This window comes from Patagioenas fasciata, chromosome 6 (genome assembly GCF_037038585.1).
Source record: "Patagioenas fasciata isolate bPatFas1 chromosome 6, bPatFas1.hap1, whole genome shotgun sequence".
Lineage (NCBI taxonomy): Eukaryota > Metazoa > Chordata > Aves > Columbiformes > Columbidae > Patagioenas > Patagioenas fasciata.
This window is the reverse complement of record NC_092525.1, coordinates 27,109,233-27,125,932: the sequence shown is the minus strand read 5'-3', so window position 1 is coordinate 27,125,932 and position 16,700 is coordinate 27,109,233. Positions and strand designations below refer to the sequence as shown.

Here is a 16,700-nt window from a genome sequence, read left to right as displayed (position 1 = left end):
TTTCTAGTTGTGTTGTCCCTCCTCTTTTTTTTCTTCTTTTTAATGGGGAAGATTAATCTATTTGCTGTTTTTCTTCCTGGGGTTACAGTAGAACCCAGTTCATTCGATGTTCCTCTGTTTGAAGATCCATAGCCCTTCTCTTGTGGCCCATGAAAGCAACTTATGTAGCTCAGATGGCTGTGGTTTTGAAGACTGCTTTTACTAGTGGTTAGTTAATTCTCAGCTGATAGATTTAACTGCACTATTTTGGAATTCAAGCTTGCTGTATCTTGGACCTTACACAAGTACAGCCACAGCTTTGAAGGTGGCACCATAAATCTTGATGGTAAAAAGATGAACTTGACTCTTTCTTGAAGGTACCAGACCCAGAGTAGGACGCCGCCACAGTATGGAGAACATGGAACTTATGAAACTAACACCAGAAAAGGTTGGCGCTTTCCTTCTTTCTGTTCTGCCGCTGAGATTGCAATGAAATGTTTCTAAGGGTTCAACTTGAACAGTTAGTCATATTCAGAAGTTTTAATAGTTAGCAACTTTGAAAGAACTCAGTAGAATGTTGATGGATCATTTGCATTCTTTTTTAATTTAGTTGATTTTAAAAGTTAGGTAAAAAGTCTAACAATTCTAACAATACTTTTGTCATGGAGGTAGCAGTCAGCATCTTACATATATAATGGCTGGAAGGGCTTGTGGAATGCTTGTTTTATTCTCCTCACAAATAAGAATGGGGTCCTGTAGTCTGCATCAAAGGAATTCATTTAATCTCTTAAAAAGTGGTTTCAGGGTCCAGCACAAAAGTGATTCAGAGTAAAATTCCCAAGCTTTAGCTCAGCTGTTCTGAACATTTTTTTCCTTGATAATTTTATAGGCACTTAAAAGACATGTTGTGTTTTTCACTTTGGCATTTCAGCCAACTCACAAGCCATTAGGGGGTTCCAACATCAGCTTGAGCACAGATGCTGTTTCAGAAATGCTGAAACCAAGTGACAGACAGGGAAAGGAACTTGAGTTCCTGGTTAAAATCCTTCTGTCAGTCTTTGAGAGATTTCCTTCAAATTCTGTCTGCCTTTAAATGATGCACTGGCAGTTCTACACAAACTACTCCAGTGGCAGACTGAAATTGCCGTTTTTCCCTCCGTACTGGGCTATCAAAGTCACACCTATTGGAGAGCTGCAAAGCCTGCCAGCGTGTCTGTCGGCCAGGAAAGGAAAGCCCAAAGCCTACTGTGGGACAGCTGGTACAGCTGAAGAGCCTGTGCACTGATTTAAAAAGATGGTGCATTTAGCCCAGGGTGGGCCCTCTGCAGGGAACCGTGAAGCTTTGCTCAGTATCAGCTGTATTTTCTTACTCTCCAGATCTATTTATCTATGGTCTCCTTCAAAATACAGAGCCTGTGGTAGTCTGTGCTCTATACTACAGTGTTTCATCTGGATTTTTGTAAGAAAGTATTAACCTAGTATTGCAGCTTAGCTCTTATAAGGGGATTTTTTCAATATATTGACTTAATAGATTCTGAAAATTAATTCCAGAAATGTCTTCAATGTATAGTACAATGTATGACATGAACAGTATGGTTTGACCATACAAGATGCCAGCTCTGAATTGGATTCTGCATGCCTACCTTAAGCAAGCCTGTAAAAGACAACATTTGGGCAGGCTGTGTTACTGAGAGATTTGTGACTGTGTTCACAATTTCTGATGTTGAATGGAGAAAAAAAAATGGTTTTTTTATTCAGTTATTATAAGCATTTGTCAGCTGTAGATGAAGCTCTCAATTTTGTGGATAATTGAGGGAAAATCTGTCAGGTTGATAAAGCTATTCCTTCTCTTCTTCAGTGAAATGAGATGGTTATTCCTGTTTGCTCTTGTGCTGGCATTCCTCTCCCTCTTCCTTTTCAATCTTTTCTGGGAATTTTGTGTATACCAAGGACTTCATAGAAGGCTGGTTGAGTATCTGGGTTTGTATAAGGGTTTGTCTTACTCTAATGTTTTGTAAAACTATGGACTTTTTTTCTTTTCAATTATAAAAGAATGTCAGGTGGGAAACGGCAGCTGCGTTTTAGCATTGACATTAACCACATTTCCTGCACTGCAGCCAACAAGGAAAACTTCAGCTTGTTTGATTAAATATACCATTTGATCACATTTTAATCAATCAGGTGTCACACTACAGTCCAGTAACAAGACTGATCAGTAACAGCACTAACCTGCTTCAGGTAACAACAGCTCAGTAATCACGGGGCAAGTAATAGAACCAGAATTCAAGTTTTCACATCCTCATGGTTGGATGAACTAAATAATGTAAAGCTGCTTCACTCTGGGGAGGAAAAGCAGCAACAAAAAAGAGGTAACAGTACAGGTAACTAAAATCAGATGGTTTAATTTCATGACTCTTGTTTTCTTAGGTTCAGAACTGGAACAGTGAGATTCTTGCTAAGCAGAAACCACTGGTTGCCAAACCTTCAGCAAAACTGCATTTTGTAAATCGACTAAAAGGCAAAAAGTACAAAAACGGCACCACTCCCAAAGTTTTGCAGGATGCCAGTAATTCTATTGATCACCGACTTCCAAACTCCCAGAGGGTAGGTTTGGCGAGCTGTGGAGAACATGGCCTCACTCATCTGTCTGATAAAATCCCAGAAAACACACTCCTGCAGCTGTCCATTGCAGTCACACTTGTTTATTCAACTGAAACACTCCGGTTCTGTAGATCAGTGCAGAATCTGCCATTCTGCAGCTTTCACTGCTGGTGCCAGCTTTAAACTTTTCCTACTATTGCAACTTTTTCTGATGGATTTTTCTATATTTTACTTGTTGTCTCTTCTAGACCCTACTTCTCCAAACTGTTTTTTCTGATTCAGGCAGTGGGAGATATTTTTGACAAATATTTTTTAGGTTACTGCACTCTTGACAGAAGGCAGTTAAAAATAAAAGAACTGAGTCATTTGATCTAGATGAGAGTCAAGTGTTTCTGAGCACAGACCTGAGGAGATGATGGAACTGTTCATTGCTGTTCTTGTTTTTATCTTTCATGGGTGTTTGGGGTTTTTGGTGGATTCATGGTTGAGGCAAAGTAACTGTTTACCTGATCAGAGCACTGTTTCTTTCTGTTTCAGAGAACGAAACATTTCTAACACATTTTACCTTGCAAAAATGCTTGCCATATTATTAACATTTCCTCTTAAAAAAAAATCTGTGTCTATACAAATAGATTTAATGGATTTAAGATATGCAAATATCAAACATATTACTGGAACACAACTGTGGAGCAGTTGTCCTGGTTTTAGGTACACTTGAGTTCAAAATACCCCTAACTCTTCTCTCCTCTTCAGAAAAACAGTCGAGAGACAGTGGCAGATGAAGGGTTCTTTGATCTGCTGAGTCGATTCCAGAGTAACAGGATGGACGATCAGAGATGCTACTTTCAGGAGAAGAACAGATTCTCAGCTGCTCCAGTGGCAACATCCTCTACACCCCCTAAAACAATAAGAAAATGTAATTTTTTAAAAGTGAAATCTAAATCTGACTTTAGTTCCTGCCAAGTTCTATTTTAAACAAATGTGTTTGTATGCAAGACTTAGTATGGAAGCGAACTTATTTCTGGGCTGACTTGTTTTCTTCCTCCTGCCCAGCTTTCTCCACTTCCGTGGTCTCCCCCCACACAGATGAGTTTCTCGACCTCCTCGCCAGCTCCCAGAGCCGCCGGCTGGACGACCAGCGCGCCAGCCTGAGCCACCTGCCCGGCCTTCGGCTCAACCAGCACAACCGCCACTCCGTCCTGGGGCACCTCATGGCAGCCAACAACAGGGAACTGGATGACGACTTCTTTGATACATTGATCAAATGCCAGGTAAGTTTTCTCACAAAAATTCTTCAGATTCTGAGTCTTTGGGGATTTGATTTTGTGCATCTTGCTACTTAGTTTTGTCAAGTCAGCAACTAAATTTATCGTGTGTTTTAACGTACACATTGATTTGGCAGATAAGGAAGAACACAAAGAACAAAAAAAAAAAAGGATTTTTTTTTCCCCCCCCCAAGGGTGTTTCGTTTTCTGTGTGGGTTGTGGCTTTTTATTTTTTCAGTTTCTTTTTTGTTGTTTGGATTTTGTTTTTTCTCCAAATGATCTGGTGTCTAGCTAAGTGGAATTTTGGTATTTATGCCATGTTAACCATTTAAAGTAACAAATGCTGTAAAGGTGAAGGAAAACAAGCGAGGCCATTAAAGGGAGCATGCAAAATAATTTTAAGAAACAGTGCTTAGATCTGTCTTGTTATGAAGACACATGATATACCAGGAATCATAACTGATCAAATGAAAGAAATCAGTATCAAAGCTGTAGTGGTGATAGCGATCATCATTCCAGTTATGTTAAGTTTAATAGTTCATGACAACTCCCAAGGGAGGTGTCTGACTGTCAGTCAGAGCACTTATAGCAAAGAGACTTTAAAACCTTGGTGTTTTACCTGACGGGTTGATAAGGATCTCAAAATACAAATTTTCTGTTGCATGAGACTACAGATACCACATATACCAATGCTAAAATTCTTCTGGACAAAGGACACTAAAAATCTCATTCTGCAATACAAACAGGAACTAACTTCTGGGGGTTATTTTCAGATACATGTGGACAGGTGGTTTGGGGGAACCATTTTAGCTACACTTGCATTCTTAACTTACTAACTTGAAACAAAACTTAAAAATTAAATCCTTACAATAGCTTTACATCCGAAAACAAAAGCTTTAGTAATTTTTGGCTTCTATTGTTCTCTTATTTTATATATTCCTGTAAATATGCAGCTTTATCGCTTGGTCTGTCTGCAGGGTTCCAGACTGGATGATCAAAGATGTGCTCCTCCATCAGCTGCAAAAGGACCAACTGTACCAGATGAGGATTTTTTCAGCCTGATTTTACGATCCCAAGCCAAGAGAATGGATGAACAAAGGGTCCAACTTCCCTCAACTATAAAGGGACCAAATACGAGCTGAAGAAACAGGCCCGTACTGTACAGTAGCATCCTGGGTGTCATTTTTGTTCGCTGGAAAAACATACATGCCTTTTTACAGAAGACTGCAATAAGTAGTTTTGTCCCCTTTCTAATAGTATTTTGTATAAATAGCAGCAGCATCACACTCATGACCAGCAGTTATGGGTTGCCAGCTGCTTTCAGCAGTGTCTGGGATACCGATTACCATATCTCCCTCTTAACTGCCTCTAGTCTATGAACATTAATAGGATTTTTCTTCCTGTCAGGGTATTCTCATTGCTGATGTGTGGATTCTACCACTGTCTCCATCTAGTGCAAGACTTAAATTTGTATGTTCTTTTTAAAGAACTTTTTTTTTCCTGATGCGTACCTCCCTGGAAAAAGGTCTGGATTTCATTTATACTTTTTTTAAAAAATAAAAACAATTTGAGAAACAGCTTCAGTATTTAGTCTGTCTTTCTTCAAGCTTTGTCTCTGCAATAATTTTTATTTAAAAAAAAATCATACCCTAGTGTAAATTCTGTTTAATATAGTCTTTTCAAAACATGCTGATTTTTTGGTAATGTTTGTTTAGTTAAATGTTTCCTGTATTACAGCGAATGTTTTCCATTTTCTTGCAGCTTTTTAGCACTGAAAAATGATTTCTACTGAAACTGTCCTCTTTCTGCTTTTAAGGAGAAATGACAACATTTTCTTCCAAACCCATGTGTTAGCACTGGCTTACCCTGCTGATCTTCAGTACTCAGTGCTTCCCATTCCATATTCAGCTTTGAATCACCCTAAAAAATTAACTGATACATCAGCTTCTCACTCCTCTGCAAATTATTAAACTAGAAGAAAATAATTAAGCTGTCCTAGAACTGAGCCAACAAGCAGCAATTCTACTTACTTAAGACTGATTTTAAAGAATATAAAACAAAGACAGTCCTGAGACTTCAAGCTGAGGCACAGTTAGTCTTAAGTGAATTACATCAGCAACTTTCTTCAGGCTGTTTAACAGTTACCTGGTTAGGCCTGTGTTGCAAAATCACAGAGTTTCAGTGCTTTCCCACCACAGGGTATGTAGTTTTACTCAAAACTTACCTATTTCAAACATGCAGCAACACCCACAAGCCTGTTTCTTTGGCCAATTGAGGTTGTATTATTTTAACACATTTCAGATTCCAGAAACAGTAAATATACTCAGGCTCTCAGTTCTTAAAACCCTACGTGACAGCTACACATGCTAATGCTCTGACCAAAGATGAGTTCCCTACTCACGTCCTCTGTTGTACATTTGAGAACTAGAGCAGAAGTAGCAAGTATGTGACAATTAAAGATTAAACAAAACTTACGGCAGAGCCTGGGGCTTCCTTAGTCTCCTTCCTGTGAGTCATGTGAGCCGCTCTTTTTCTTCTCTTCACATGGTTCCATTGCAGAACGTTTCCCTTCTAGGTTTTTATTAGGATTACAATTTTCTCCAGTCTCTCGCTCTGCTTTGCCTGTCTCCTGTTTCTGCTGCTCAAGTGCATGTTCTTCAGTAAGGTTTTCAGCTGTGATACTTTCTACTCTACAGACTTCAGACTCAGTGTGCAATCTATTCTGTAAAAATTAATAATAAGCTATTAATTGAGCAATCCAAAGTGATGGCATCTATTAGCTTCAGGTGCATCTCAGCTCAAGGGGCAGAACTCCCCCAGAGCACAACTAGTATCATCTTTTTCTCCTGAGAAAACACGTAACTAAGCACAATCCAAAGTATAAATCTGTTTTTAATTTTCTATAGTTTACAGAAAAGTCAGTGCTGCTTTCCCCCCCCGCCTTTGTGGGTAATTATTATTGCCCAGACTGACATAAGCATTGAAGTTATTTACGTCTTTACTGTAAAAGCAGAGTTTTAATTCAATAGTTTCCCGCCACAGTTAGCCATTGCAGAGTATTTTTCCAGAACAAAACATGCCAAAGATACCTCTACAGAACTGTTCCATAGGGGAATATTTACTTCCTTAACTCCTCCCCAAGATTTGGCTTAAGATTGTTGTTTAAATGTATTCTAGCAGAAAACACTGAAAGCTATTAAATTTAATCCCAGCAAAAAGAGCACCAGGACTAACATACACCAGGCTCTGGTTTGTGAGGCTCTTCTACTTGCGTGTCTGGCTTGTCGCCTGTGTGCACGACGTCAGGACTTCTGCTGCCGCTTCCCGGTCTCACAGGAGCATCTCCTCTGTCGTAAGGTCCTCCGTAAGTGTAAGGGAGCTTCTGCGAATAACAGCCATCAGGGGTGCTCCCAGCATACTGCCCAAAGTCTGTTCTCTCCTGTTGACTGGCAGGTGGAGGAGGAAGACTTTTCTTCTGAAAAGTTAAGTATCTTAACACAGACACTGATGATCCTGCACCATAGCAGAAAGCCTGGGGTAGCGGTGAAAAAACAAACACAAAATACCAATTATTTGCAGCCTGCAGTTTTCACAGGGAATTCCAAGTCACTTATCTGAAAAACACTGAAAGAAAAGCTCAGGTGATCAGAACAGCTACAGTAAAATTCAAGGTTTCTGCAGTCTGACCACAGCGCAGGAACTGCCAGGCTTTAGTTCCTTTGGTGCTACAATAAACATGCTGAAGGCTCCAACTCAATGCTTTTCATGTACAAAATGCCAATTAATGCATCGGGAACAAAGCTGCAATAAACTGTCACAGAGTCTCAACTTCTACGCAGTTTCATACTATTTTATCCCACTTGGGGAGTAGGGACGGATGTGGCTTAAATGCAAACGTATCTATTTTAATTGCTAAATGAACTGTACTATAAACATTTTGTTAAGAAAAAAATCCTTTGTAGAAATGATTTAATCCATACTAAGATATCTGTTCAGTAGTACAAATAAGAAATAAATAATATAATAGATAATAATACTTAAATAGAGATAGGTTTAATATATAAAAAATGAAACTGAGCTTTTTAATGTAAGATAAATGTATACAGACCAGGACAGCCAGAGCCATCATAATTAGCACCGGAATCTGCAGAATAAGCGGTATCTCCTTCATAAGTGCTTTGATGAATTCACCAATACCTTGTCCTATGTGCTTCAAAGGCTCAGTTACAAAGCTGGTGAAAGTAATTGCCAATGCCTAGAAAATACAAATACAAACGCAGTGTTGTCACCGATCACAAACATAAACACAAAGAGTCTCTTGAGGCTCAGTGTATACCTTCGTGGGTGGAACCAGCAAGACAGGGTTTACTAGTAGTGTCTCATAGTACTTCTGACAGGGATCATCCTGAAATGTCCACTGACTTCTGAACCATTCTGTAACCAAAGCAGAGATGTGTTTTTACTACTTTTAAAACATGTATTTTATGACACAGCAGTAGTACAGAAAGCAGCATTTCAATGATAGATGGAAGAGAACTCTCCTAGATATGGTTCAAAGCTGAGAATGATTTTTAAACATCTGAGATGTATTTTTAAAAATCTGAGATTAGCTTGGCAGTGTAGTTTATCCTGTCACGGAGATGTATTGCTGAAGAAGATTCAATTTACTATTCATGAAGAAATTACAGTGTTCTTGGATACTATTACTGAGCATTTTGAAATCTTTAATACTACTACAAAATAACAAAACAAGTATTTACCAAAAAGACTTTCCCTCCAGTTCAGCTTCTCAGCACAGATGTTATCGAACTGCCCCATTTTCGCAATTTCTGCTTGATGCTGCGCAAAGGCCAGCTACAGGAGAATAAAAATTACTTGGAAAACATAGAACAAGGCAGTGCTGGGCAGAAAACACCTGCATCCACGCAGATCTGCACCTGAGCTAAAAATGTTTGCTCTTCACGGGTTTGGGATTATTACCTGGGTAAATCTGTATTAAGAAAAGTTTGCTACCTAAACAATTTAACAGAGTTAAATTGTAAGTAACTGTAAGAAAGGATAAAGACTACCTCCAAGTTACTCTCCAAATGGAGTTCAAATTACCTAAGGAGCAAACTTTAATATTCAAAGATACAAGGTCAGGGCAAAAGTAACCTGACATCTTGTTTTCTTAAAATGTTTCTACATTAAAACCAGAGAAGGCTGCCATGCAATTACTAACTAAAACATCAGGACATTGTCTTTTATTTTTTAAATAATTCCCATTAGCAACTACCTGTATTCATTATAATTTTGCCTTATGGTTTGCAACTTATGATAACAAAGGCAAATCATCTGTTGAAAAACTCTTCAGTGACTCAGTGTCAGTCCCCGCGGGGCAGCCCGGCCACGGCCCAGAGCCACCCAGCTCTGACACCCTGCGGTTTAGTTCTGATGACGAGATGCAAGGACTGAGATTTTGTGGCTGGGCTATGACCTACTAGCATAAATTCCTCCTCACTAAAACAAATACCATTCTACAGTCAGCTACTTTATCACCATTAATGAAGCATTTATCTCTGGTCTGTCACACATTAAATGCAGTTTTACTCAGGGAATTTTAGAAAGAAAAAACTTCCCACAGTATATTTTCATAAGACTTTTCTACCAGGCTGCTTTAGACAGGGTTCACATTTCCCTTGCCCATACAGTGAAATCAGAGTTTCTACTGCTTTATGAATTCTGTGGCAGGAGAAAAACTGGCAGGGTTTCTTTTGTTCTTTAAGCCTATTACACCTGTCAACATGCAAAATAAACACACTTTATTTATTTTTGCGGTCAATTATTGCTTTATATAAACTAACTAAAGGAACTAAATAACCTTAACTCCTTCAATAATCCTAAAATTTTAAGCCTAAAAGCCACTAAGGTTTCAGAACAACTTACCTTATATAAGTAAAGCCAATTCCACGCAAAACTGATTAGAAAACTTATTAAGAAGACACGTTTAAGCTGAACAAACCAATGAATACGTGTCCAGAGCTCCGTAGCTATTACAATTACAATGCACACTAAGCACAAGAGGATCTGAAAAAGAAAACAGGAAAGAAAAGTGATCCAGATTTGGAATTTTCCAAGCTTACTGCCAGAACACACGAAGAAACTTCCAATGTGTGTTTTTACTAGTACCATTTACACACTGCAGTGGAGAGAATATTATCTTGCTTTCACAGCAGCACGGGCCACTTTCACAGTATTACTATGAGTCATTGTGATCACAGCCTTGTGTTGCAGTTGCTGATTTCCTTCTTGCGATATTTAGTTATTTTTTCCTTATGACAGTTATCACATTACCCACCATACTTTAAAATTATAGAATTGGTGTAATTCAGTAATTGTGTAGTATGTGCCTGGTATGAGCTGCAGTGGCCAACTCCGGCAGTTTGGTTAAGAGACAAAGTTACAATTGGGGAACAGCAGCAGGACTTCAGAGAAGCACTTCACAGTCTCTTTCCATCCGAGGTTATGCTACTGACAGCTCACATTTGTCATTTGGCTTCCATGGACCCGTCAAAACTAGAAAGGCTACTTTCAAGATCATGTCAGCATCAAATGTTAGCATATTATGAATTGTAAAGCCTTATTCAGAGAGCTTTGACTTATTAGAGGTCCTCAGCTGAACACATTTTAATTCCATTTTAGAGAATATGACATTTTCTCCTACTCATGCTCTCCTTTGCAACACTACAATTTTTTTTCAACAAATTTCACAAAAATCTCTGACCTGTAAGACTTCAAATACACACTTGTCTCAATATAAATATATTCCAGCTCCTGCAGAAGCCAACAGCTTCAGCATATATTTGAACAAGAGACAAGTCTGGAAAATGTATAATGCACGAGCCATCAGTTTAAGTGACAAGAAAGTATCAGAGTCTAATGAGTCACACAAAACAGATATAAAAGACAGGAAGAGAAGAAGGAAAGCAAACCAGAAAAAATCTACAAAGCTATAGTAAGAAAAGAAGATCACAGGAAAAAAACTTGAATTCGTACTTCAATAGAATATATCACCTCTACCTTCCACAGCCATGAAACAAAAAGTGACTCACTGTATGATGGAAAGAACTGCTTTACACTTGTAGTTAAGATGGTAACATTCATTGACTAGACTTGCACAAAGAAACTGGAGAAAACAGCAATTAAAAAACCACAAAAAAAGTTCTTTCTTTTCTTACCAGAAACATATTATATAGATCAATTCCAAAAGTGTCTTCAAATTTCCAGTGCCAAGCTTTATAATCATGATGCTTAAATCTGATCAAAATATCACTAAGTGCATCATCCACAGCACCTGACTGCCAAGTTTCCTCATTGAGAAACCTGAGGATCTCCAAATATGTCTGTTTTGTAAGGATGATCTCAGCATCGTAGTGGACATGGCCCACATCTTCCTCAGGCTGAATTAAAAGCAGAGGAAAACAATGGTTAAAAGCTGCTAATTTGGCAATAGAAGTACATACAAAAAACTCTATTCCTAGGCAAAAACCTGATTATATACCCTCAATATGTACCAGCACCTTTCTGACGTAGACTGCAGGATGAAGACATGGGACAGGGCTATGATACTATAACCTTTTTGTTCATTCTTCTGAACTATATAAAACATGAATTCAACTGGTGTGTTCTCTTTCAATTGTACAGCAAAAAACTAAAGAATGAAGCAAGTTATCTCATCTATTATTAAAATTTTAGAGCCACTTCTCATTAACAAGTAATAATTACAAAGGTACTATGTGTGCCCTGATCATGGCTGGATATTACAGATACAAGCCATTAAATACTGAAAGGAGAAATTTTATGTTGCTAAGTATAATGTTCTTTGTTAAATGTTGATTTTGCTTATTGCTAAAAATTTATTTCTCTATCTCGGAACAGAAAAAAAAACTCCAAAAGCAATGTAGTAAAGAAAGTTAATAAGGTGATTCTTATATGCAAACTCTAATAAGCTGCAATTCCTAGATGGTTAAGGGGGGCAGAGTCTAAAGCAAAGGCCTAAAAGGTCTACAACAAACAAGCAAAATCTGCCTCTTTCACGTTTAACAACCATTAACATGAACTGAACGGGATATTACTGTAGCTGCATCCCAGCCACAGATATTGAGATGCATACTCTGAATTCACATAGTCTTCCTTCGGATGCATACAGACCAAAGAGAAACTCTCCGTGAGCAAACACTGCTAACAGCAATACTGAATGCACATCCTTCTATCATTTTTTCCTTTGCAATTCAGTTCCCTTCATTTTACTTTAAAGTATGCCAGAACAATTAATCAACACTTGATAACCATGAAAAGCACATAAAGTAGTAATGTGAATTCTAATCAATTTTTAATGACTGTTCAAATACTTACAAGGCCAAGTTTTCCAGCTTCATTTAAGATCTTATTCAAGTATCGCTTAAAAATATAAAAGCTGCGGCTTTCATGTGATTTGGCATGCTGCTTCTCACAATCTGCAATCTGCAATGGAAAGATACTTTGATTCACTTCTTGTTCCTACCAGCTTGTTCACAGGAGAGAAAAAAAAAACCCTGCCAACACACAAAACTCAGGATTAACAGAGGCACATTTCTTTAGTTTAGCAACAATCCCATGATTCGTACACCAGATAAAAAGCATATGCAGTTGCTGAAGACACTACTTGTTATGGGACTGGCCAGTACCAGAAATTTCAGACCTGCTCATAATATGGTTTGAATGCTACCCTCAGGAAGACTAGGAAAACCTAAAAATCTAGATCTCCTTAAATATTAAGTTTACATCAGAAAAATGAAGAAAACTGCAAAAAATACTACATAACAAAAACATTAAAACTACATATCCCATGTGGTCTCCAAATGGCTGAGGGAAGTGAGAGCCTCAGTAGCTACACAAACATCAGCGCATCCTCCTGATCTCAGAAGCAGTGGCAGCCTGGAGGTTTCACAGTGGCTCCCGAGAGCTGCAGCACTGCATATTACAGTCAGCCACGGATGTGCTCTCTATACCCACAACCCACCCCTTAAAATCCAACAGAAATGAACAATGTGAAAACGAAATGTCAGGTTTCTAAGCTTTGGCCAGCACAGTGATAACATCCCAACACCAGGTTTAAACTGTTGACACTGGGCAGAAACACGCAGCTCCCATCAATTTCTGTTACACTATAAAACATTGTAGGAAATAGACCTTGGTAGAGAGAGAAGTAACATGGAATTGAGTTCAAACCACTTCCAGCCTCTCCTCTGAATAAAGAGGTTCCCCCTAAATAATGCATCGTCTCACAAATTATGGCAGCAATTCACCCCTTCTTTACTGTCCAGACAGGCATAATCACAAAGTACAAACTAGGCTGGAAAACATTCTGAAGTTCACAACAAACCTTCTGTTGCAAGGAATCTACTTCCCTGGAACAACTCGGTAAGATTTCAGTACTGACTGTATCCACAGTTTTATCCTCAGAGTCATGGTAGTTTGCCTAAAATTACATAAGAAAAACACATATTTTTAGAATCAAAGAATTTTATCAATATGCCATGTCACACTTCTACAGTCAGAGCACTTTAAAAGAAGCAAAGGAGCTAAAAACTGAGCATGGCTCTTTGCTGCTAATACTCTCTAAACAATATTCCAGCTGCACCTCTGCTGTTATTTTAGGCTCCAAACAAACAGTTGCTTTATCTAAATGCATGCTGCCTTCAAAAGGTGACATCTTGCTCTGTCCCCCTCCAGCTGCCCTTTCCCCTCCTCTGAGTGCTGGTGAGCCAGGCAGTGCATCAGATTAGATAATCCCCCTGGCTAAAAACTGACCCAGCAAGCGAGGGGGCAGCATTCAGCCAGACCAATTCCCAGTCCAGCTGGCCACGTAGCCAGCCAGACTGAAAGTAAACGCAAAACCTCATTGAGGGCTGCATGCCTTTCCTTTCCTATTCCCTCTTCACTCCAAAACATCATTTTTTTTTTTATGTTAACTGCTCAGACTTAGTTTTAACAGTGCTGCTTCTACACAACCAAGTATGCACACTGAGGAAAGTCTCCAAAAGAAATGCAACATGACACAAATCAGTGACCTCCTGCTGAGATGAAGTTTTGAGGACTGGCTAGCCCACACAGCCTGCCTGCCAAAACCTCTTGTTGCAGAGCAGAAAGGAAATCCTGGACAGACTGACTAACCTAACCCAAAGCAGTCACTCTTCTCCTTTAAGATGCAGTTCTATTTTTGTGGGAGACAACAGTAAAACTCCTAGCATATATTTTTAATAAAATCCAAAGCAGTAGGGCACCAAGTTTAAAGACTTCAAAGCTTGCTGCTGAATTTTAGGGATTCTAATGACTACCAGGTGGTCCTAGGGCAAGCGGAGGCTGAGGAACTCTGTGAAGAAAAATAATGCAGTTTGCATTTTTTAAGCTTCATAAGATTATGTTGTGAAGCATTAAAACAGTATTATTCAAGACTGCAACACTTGAAAGCTGAAGAATGAAAAACATCAAGGGTGCCCATATAACTAATCACATTTTACAGTGTCATGTGTACTGGATAAATACTACACATCTCAGGATATATGTAGAGTCCACCCCTCCTAGAGAACAATAGAGTCACCTTGTTAAAACTAGCTTTTCATATTTAATTTTCTCCTCAATGTTCATTAATTATTAACAGTACAGCACTCAACTCCTACTCTGATCTTCCTTCTGAAAGCTCTCATGTCCAGCATTACAAAATACCTTTGACTTTCATTAATACTCTCACACAATCAATGGGGTTTATTCCCATATTACTGCGGATCATTAAGCCTAAATCCCCCAAATTCTATCCCACTAGGAACTTAATTTTCAAGATATTTAACACTATACTTCAGAAACTAGCAAGAGCTGTTTAACCCAGTGCTTCTCAAAGAAATGACTTGTGGAGCCACAACCTGCATAAATCATCAACCACTACCTATGAAAAAGCAAAAAGTGTGTTTCCTCTGACTTCATCAGTGTGCAATGGAAACTGGTCATTAAAAGGCCCTGAGCTAATTATTTACTATAACACAGATTGCCATTTTTTTCTTGCAATTTTAACAACGGACACAAAACATTTTTCTGTGTATAGACTCAGATATAACCTTGTAAGACCTTAAAAAGGCAGCAATTCTATTATATTCTAATTTCACAATTTAAGGATGATCTTTCAACCACACGTGGCTGAAGGACTATTTGGGAGAGATACGTATTCATGCACCTTTTCTTTTTCTACCTTGTAAGGTCTTCTCATTGTTCCTGATGCTGCATCGTAATTGAGCATATCCGTGGGGTCAATCCATTCATCATCTTGAACTTTACCGCTCCCTATTAGCACAATTGCATACAACACCAAAGGAAACAGCATCCTGTATCACTAGACATAACAAGAAATTCAGACATTTAGTTCAGCATGTAACACTCTGTACAAAAAAACTGAAACAATCTTAAAACATGAAAAAGTATTCTCCAGAGTTGTTTAAAAACTCAGTTCTCCATTGAACAGATTAAACTTTACTTGTATCATTTTTTCCCCAAAAAAAACACTAGCAATTATAAGCAACACTGAAACCGTATTGTATGACTGGCTGTCATGACCAGCAGCTGTAGAAATCGACGTTGCTAAACACGGTAACAAACAGCACAGGCCTGGCTTTGAACACGGATCTCGCACACATCACCACACCGCTTTCCGCGGCAAGCCTTGCAGGGCCCGTCAGGCCGTTCCCGCCTCGCCCGGGGCAGCCAGGCCAGCGTGACCGGCGCTGCTCGCAGAGGCCCGGCCGCCCGGTTCCCTCCGCCCGAGCCGCAGCCCCGCATAGCCCGGCCCGGGGCACCGTACGACGCTAGAGGCCGCACGTCGCCAGCGCTGAAACGGCTGTAAAACAGCAAAGCCCGCACGCTGCTCCTCGCTTCGCTCTCGCCGTGTTTCCCTCAGCCGCGACCAACAACGCTGAGAGAACCGCGGCCTCCCGGCCCCTTCCCCGCTTCCGCCGCTCCCCCGCGCCAGGTCACCGCGTTTGGAGCACAAGGGCCAAGACATGGCGCAGGCCGGGCCCGGACACCCGGGCTGCAGTCAGCGGCTCTCCCACACCGCGCCGCCGCCCGCCCTGCCGCTCTCAGCCCGCTCCGGTACCTGAGGGGCCGCACACGGCCTCGGCGCGTCTGGCCGGCCCGGGGCCGCCCCGCATCGCCAGGCCCCTATCGCCGGGGAGGGTCGCCGCGCTACTCCCAGCCCCTCACGGCGGCGCTGCCGCGGCCGACCCGGCACCGCCCCGAGGAAGCCGCTCTGGCCGCTCAGGGCGCGCGGCGAAGCGGCGGCTGAGGAGCGGCCCCGCGCGCGGCTCCGGCCCTCAGGGGCGGGAGGCGCTGCGGGCACGCGCCGGCGGGCCCTGCCCCGAGGCCGCTGTTGAGGGCGGGGCCGCTGCGGCTGCGACACGGGCGGGACAGGCAGCGGGTGCACGAGTCGGCCGAGAGATAAACAAGGCGTAGCCCGGCAGCAGCAACGGCACCGCCCCGGCGCGCACACCGCCCGCTACGTCCCGTCCGGCCCCCGCCCAAACACGCACATCTGCGGCAGGAACTAGCAACAGCTCCCAGCACCTGCATCCCCTCCCTCCTCCTGCACACGGATTCCTTATTTCTTAATTGCTCACCGTTGCAGGCAGACATATAGGAAAAAGCCTTAATTCAGTAAATACAAGCAAAAGAACACAAGAACAGCTCACAGTCACAAGAAGAGGCTCAGACATAGACTGACATTTAAAACGAGATTTAAGTCAGAGTTGCACTGAGAAATTATAAACCCAGAATTCAAAATAACAGCTG

At 40.7% G+C, this 16,700-nt stretch overlaps 2 protein-coding genes across 11 annotated transcripts in view; one reads left to right on the top strand and one right to left on the bottom strand.

Moving 5' to 3' along the window:
- GPSM2 (G protein signaling modulator 2) overlaps positions 1-5,422 on the top strand; it is a 29,617-nt gene extending 24,195 nt beyond the window's left edge. For 5 of the 6 annotated variants that reach the window (XM_065841640.2, XM_065841642.2, XM_071810331.1 and 2 more), the window contains 5 exons: positions 357-427; positions 2,407-2,583; positions 3,334-3,496; positions 3,634-3,851; positions 4,823-5,422. In XM_065841640.2, coding sequence (XP_065697712.2) covers positions 357-427; positions 2,407-2,583; positions 3,334-3,496; positions 3,634-3,851; positions 4,823-4,987 — 794 coding nt within the window. In that variant the 3' untranslated portion in view covers positions 4,988-5,422. The remainder of the gene's footprint in view (positions 1-356; positions 428-2,406; positions 2,584-3,333; positions 3,497-3,633; positions 3,852-4,822) is intronic. The other variant, XM_071810333.1, reaches the window with a different exon arrangement.
- On the bottom strand, positions 2,666-16,227 carry CLCC1 (chloride channel CLIC like 1). 5 transcript variants are annotated; one of them, XM_071810338.1, is made up of 12 exons: positions 16,009-16,224; positions 15,094-15,200; positions 13,249-13,344; positions 12,240-12,347; positions 11,063-11,284; positions 9,771-9,911; positions 8,606-8,699; positions 8,182-8,279; positions 7,954-8,100; positions 7,084-7,377; positions 6,321-6,567; positions 2,666-3,478 (listed from the first exon to the last, which is right to left on the bottom strand). In XM_071810338.1, exons 1-11 carry the CDS (start codon positions 16,061-16,063, stop codon positions 6,340-6,342), a joined length of 1,590 nt encoding a protein of 529 aa, XP_071666439.1. In that variant the 5' UTR covers positions 16,064-16,224; the 3' UTR covers positions 2,666-3,478; positions 6,321-6,339. The 5 variants fall into 5 exon arrangements, with proteins under 5 accessions (XP_071666439.1, XP_071666437.1, XP_071666436.1 ...); XM_071810336.1 differs by having other exon boundaries at positions 2,666-5,765; positions 15,094-15,249; positions 16,009-16,222; XM_071810335.1 differs by having other exon boundaries at positions 15,094-15,249; positions 16,009-16,220.
- Positions 16,228-16,700: the final 473 nt, after the last annotated feature.

What these genes read in the sequence shown, in the direction of transcription:
- CLCC1 (XM_071810338.1), bottom strand. Translation starts at nt 16,063, where the DNA reads ATGCGGGGCGGCCCCGGGCCGGCCAGACGCGCCGAGGCCGTGTGCGGC. An exon ending in CTGGAGGGAAAGTCTTTTTG is followed by an intron (nt 8,280 to 8,605) that starts GTAAATACTTGT and finishes CTTTGGTTACAG; the next exon opens with AATGGTTCAGAAGTCAGTGG. An exon ending in TGCTGGTTCCACCCACGAAG is followed by an intron (nt 8,101 to 8,181) that starts GTATACACTGAG and finishes TGTATTTTCTAG; the next exon opens with GCATTGGCAATTACTTTCAC.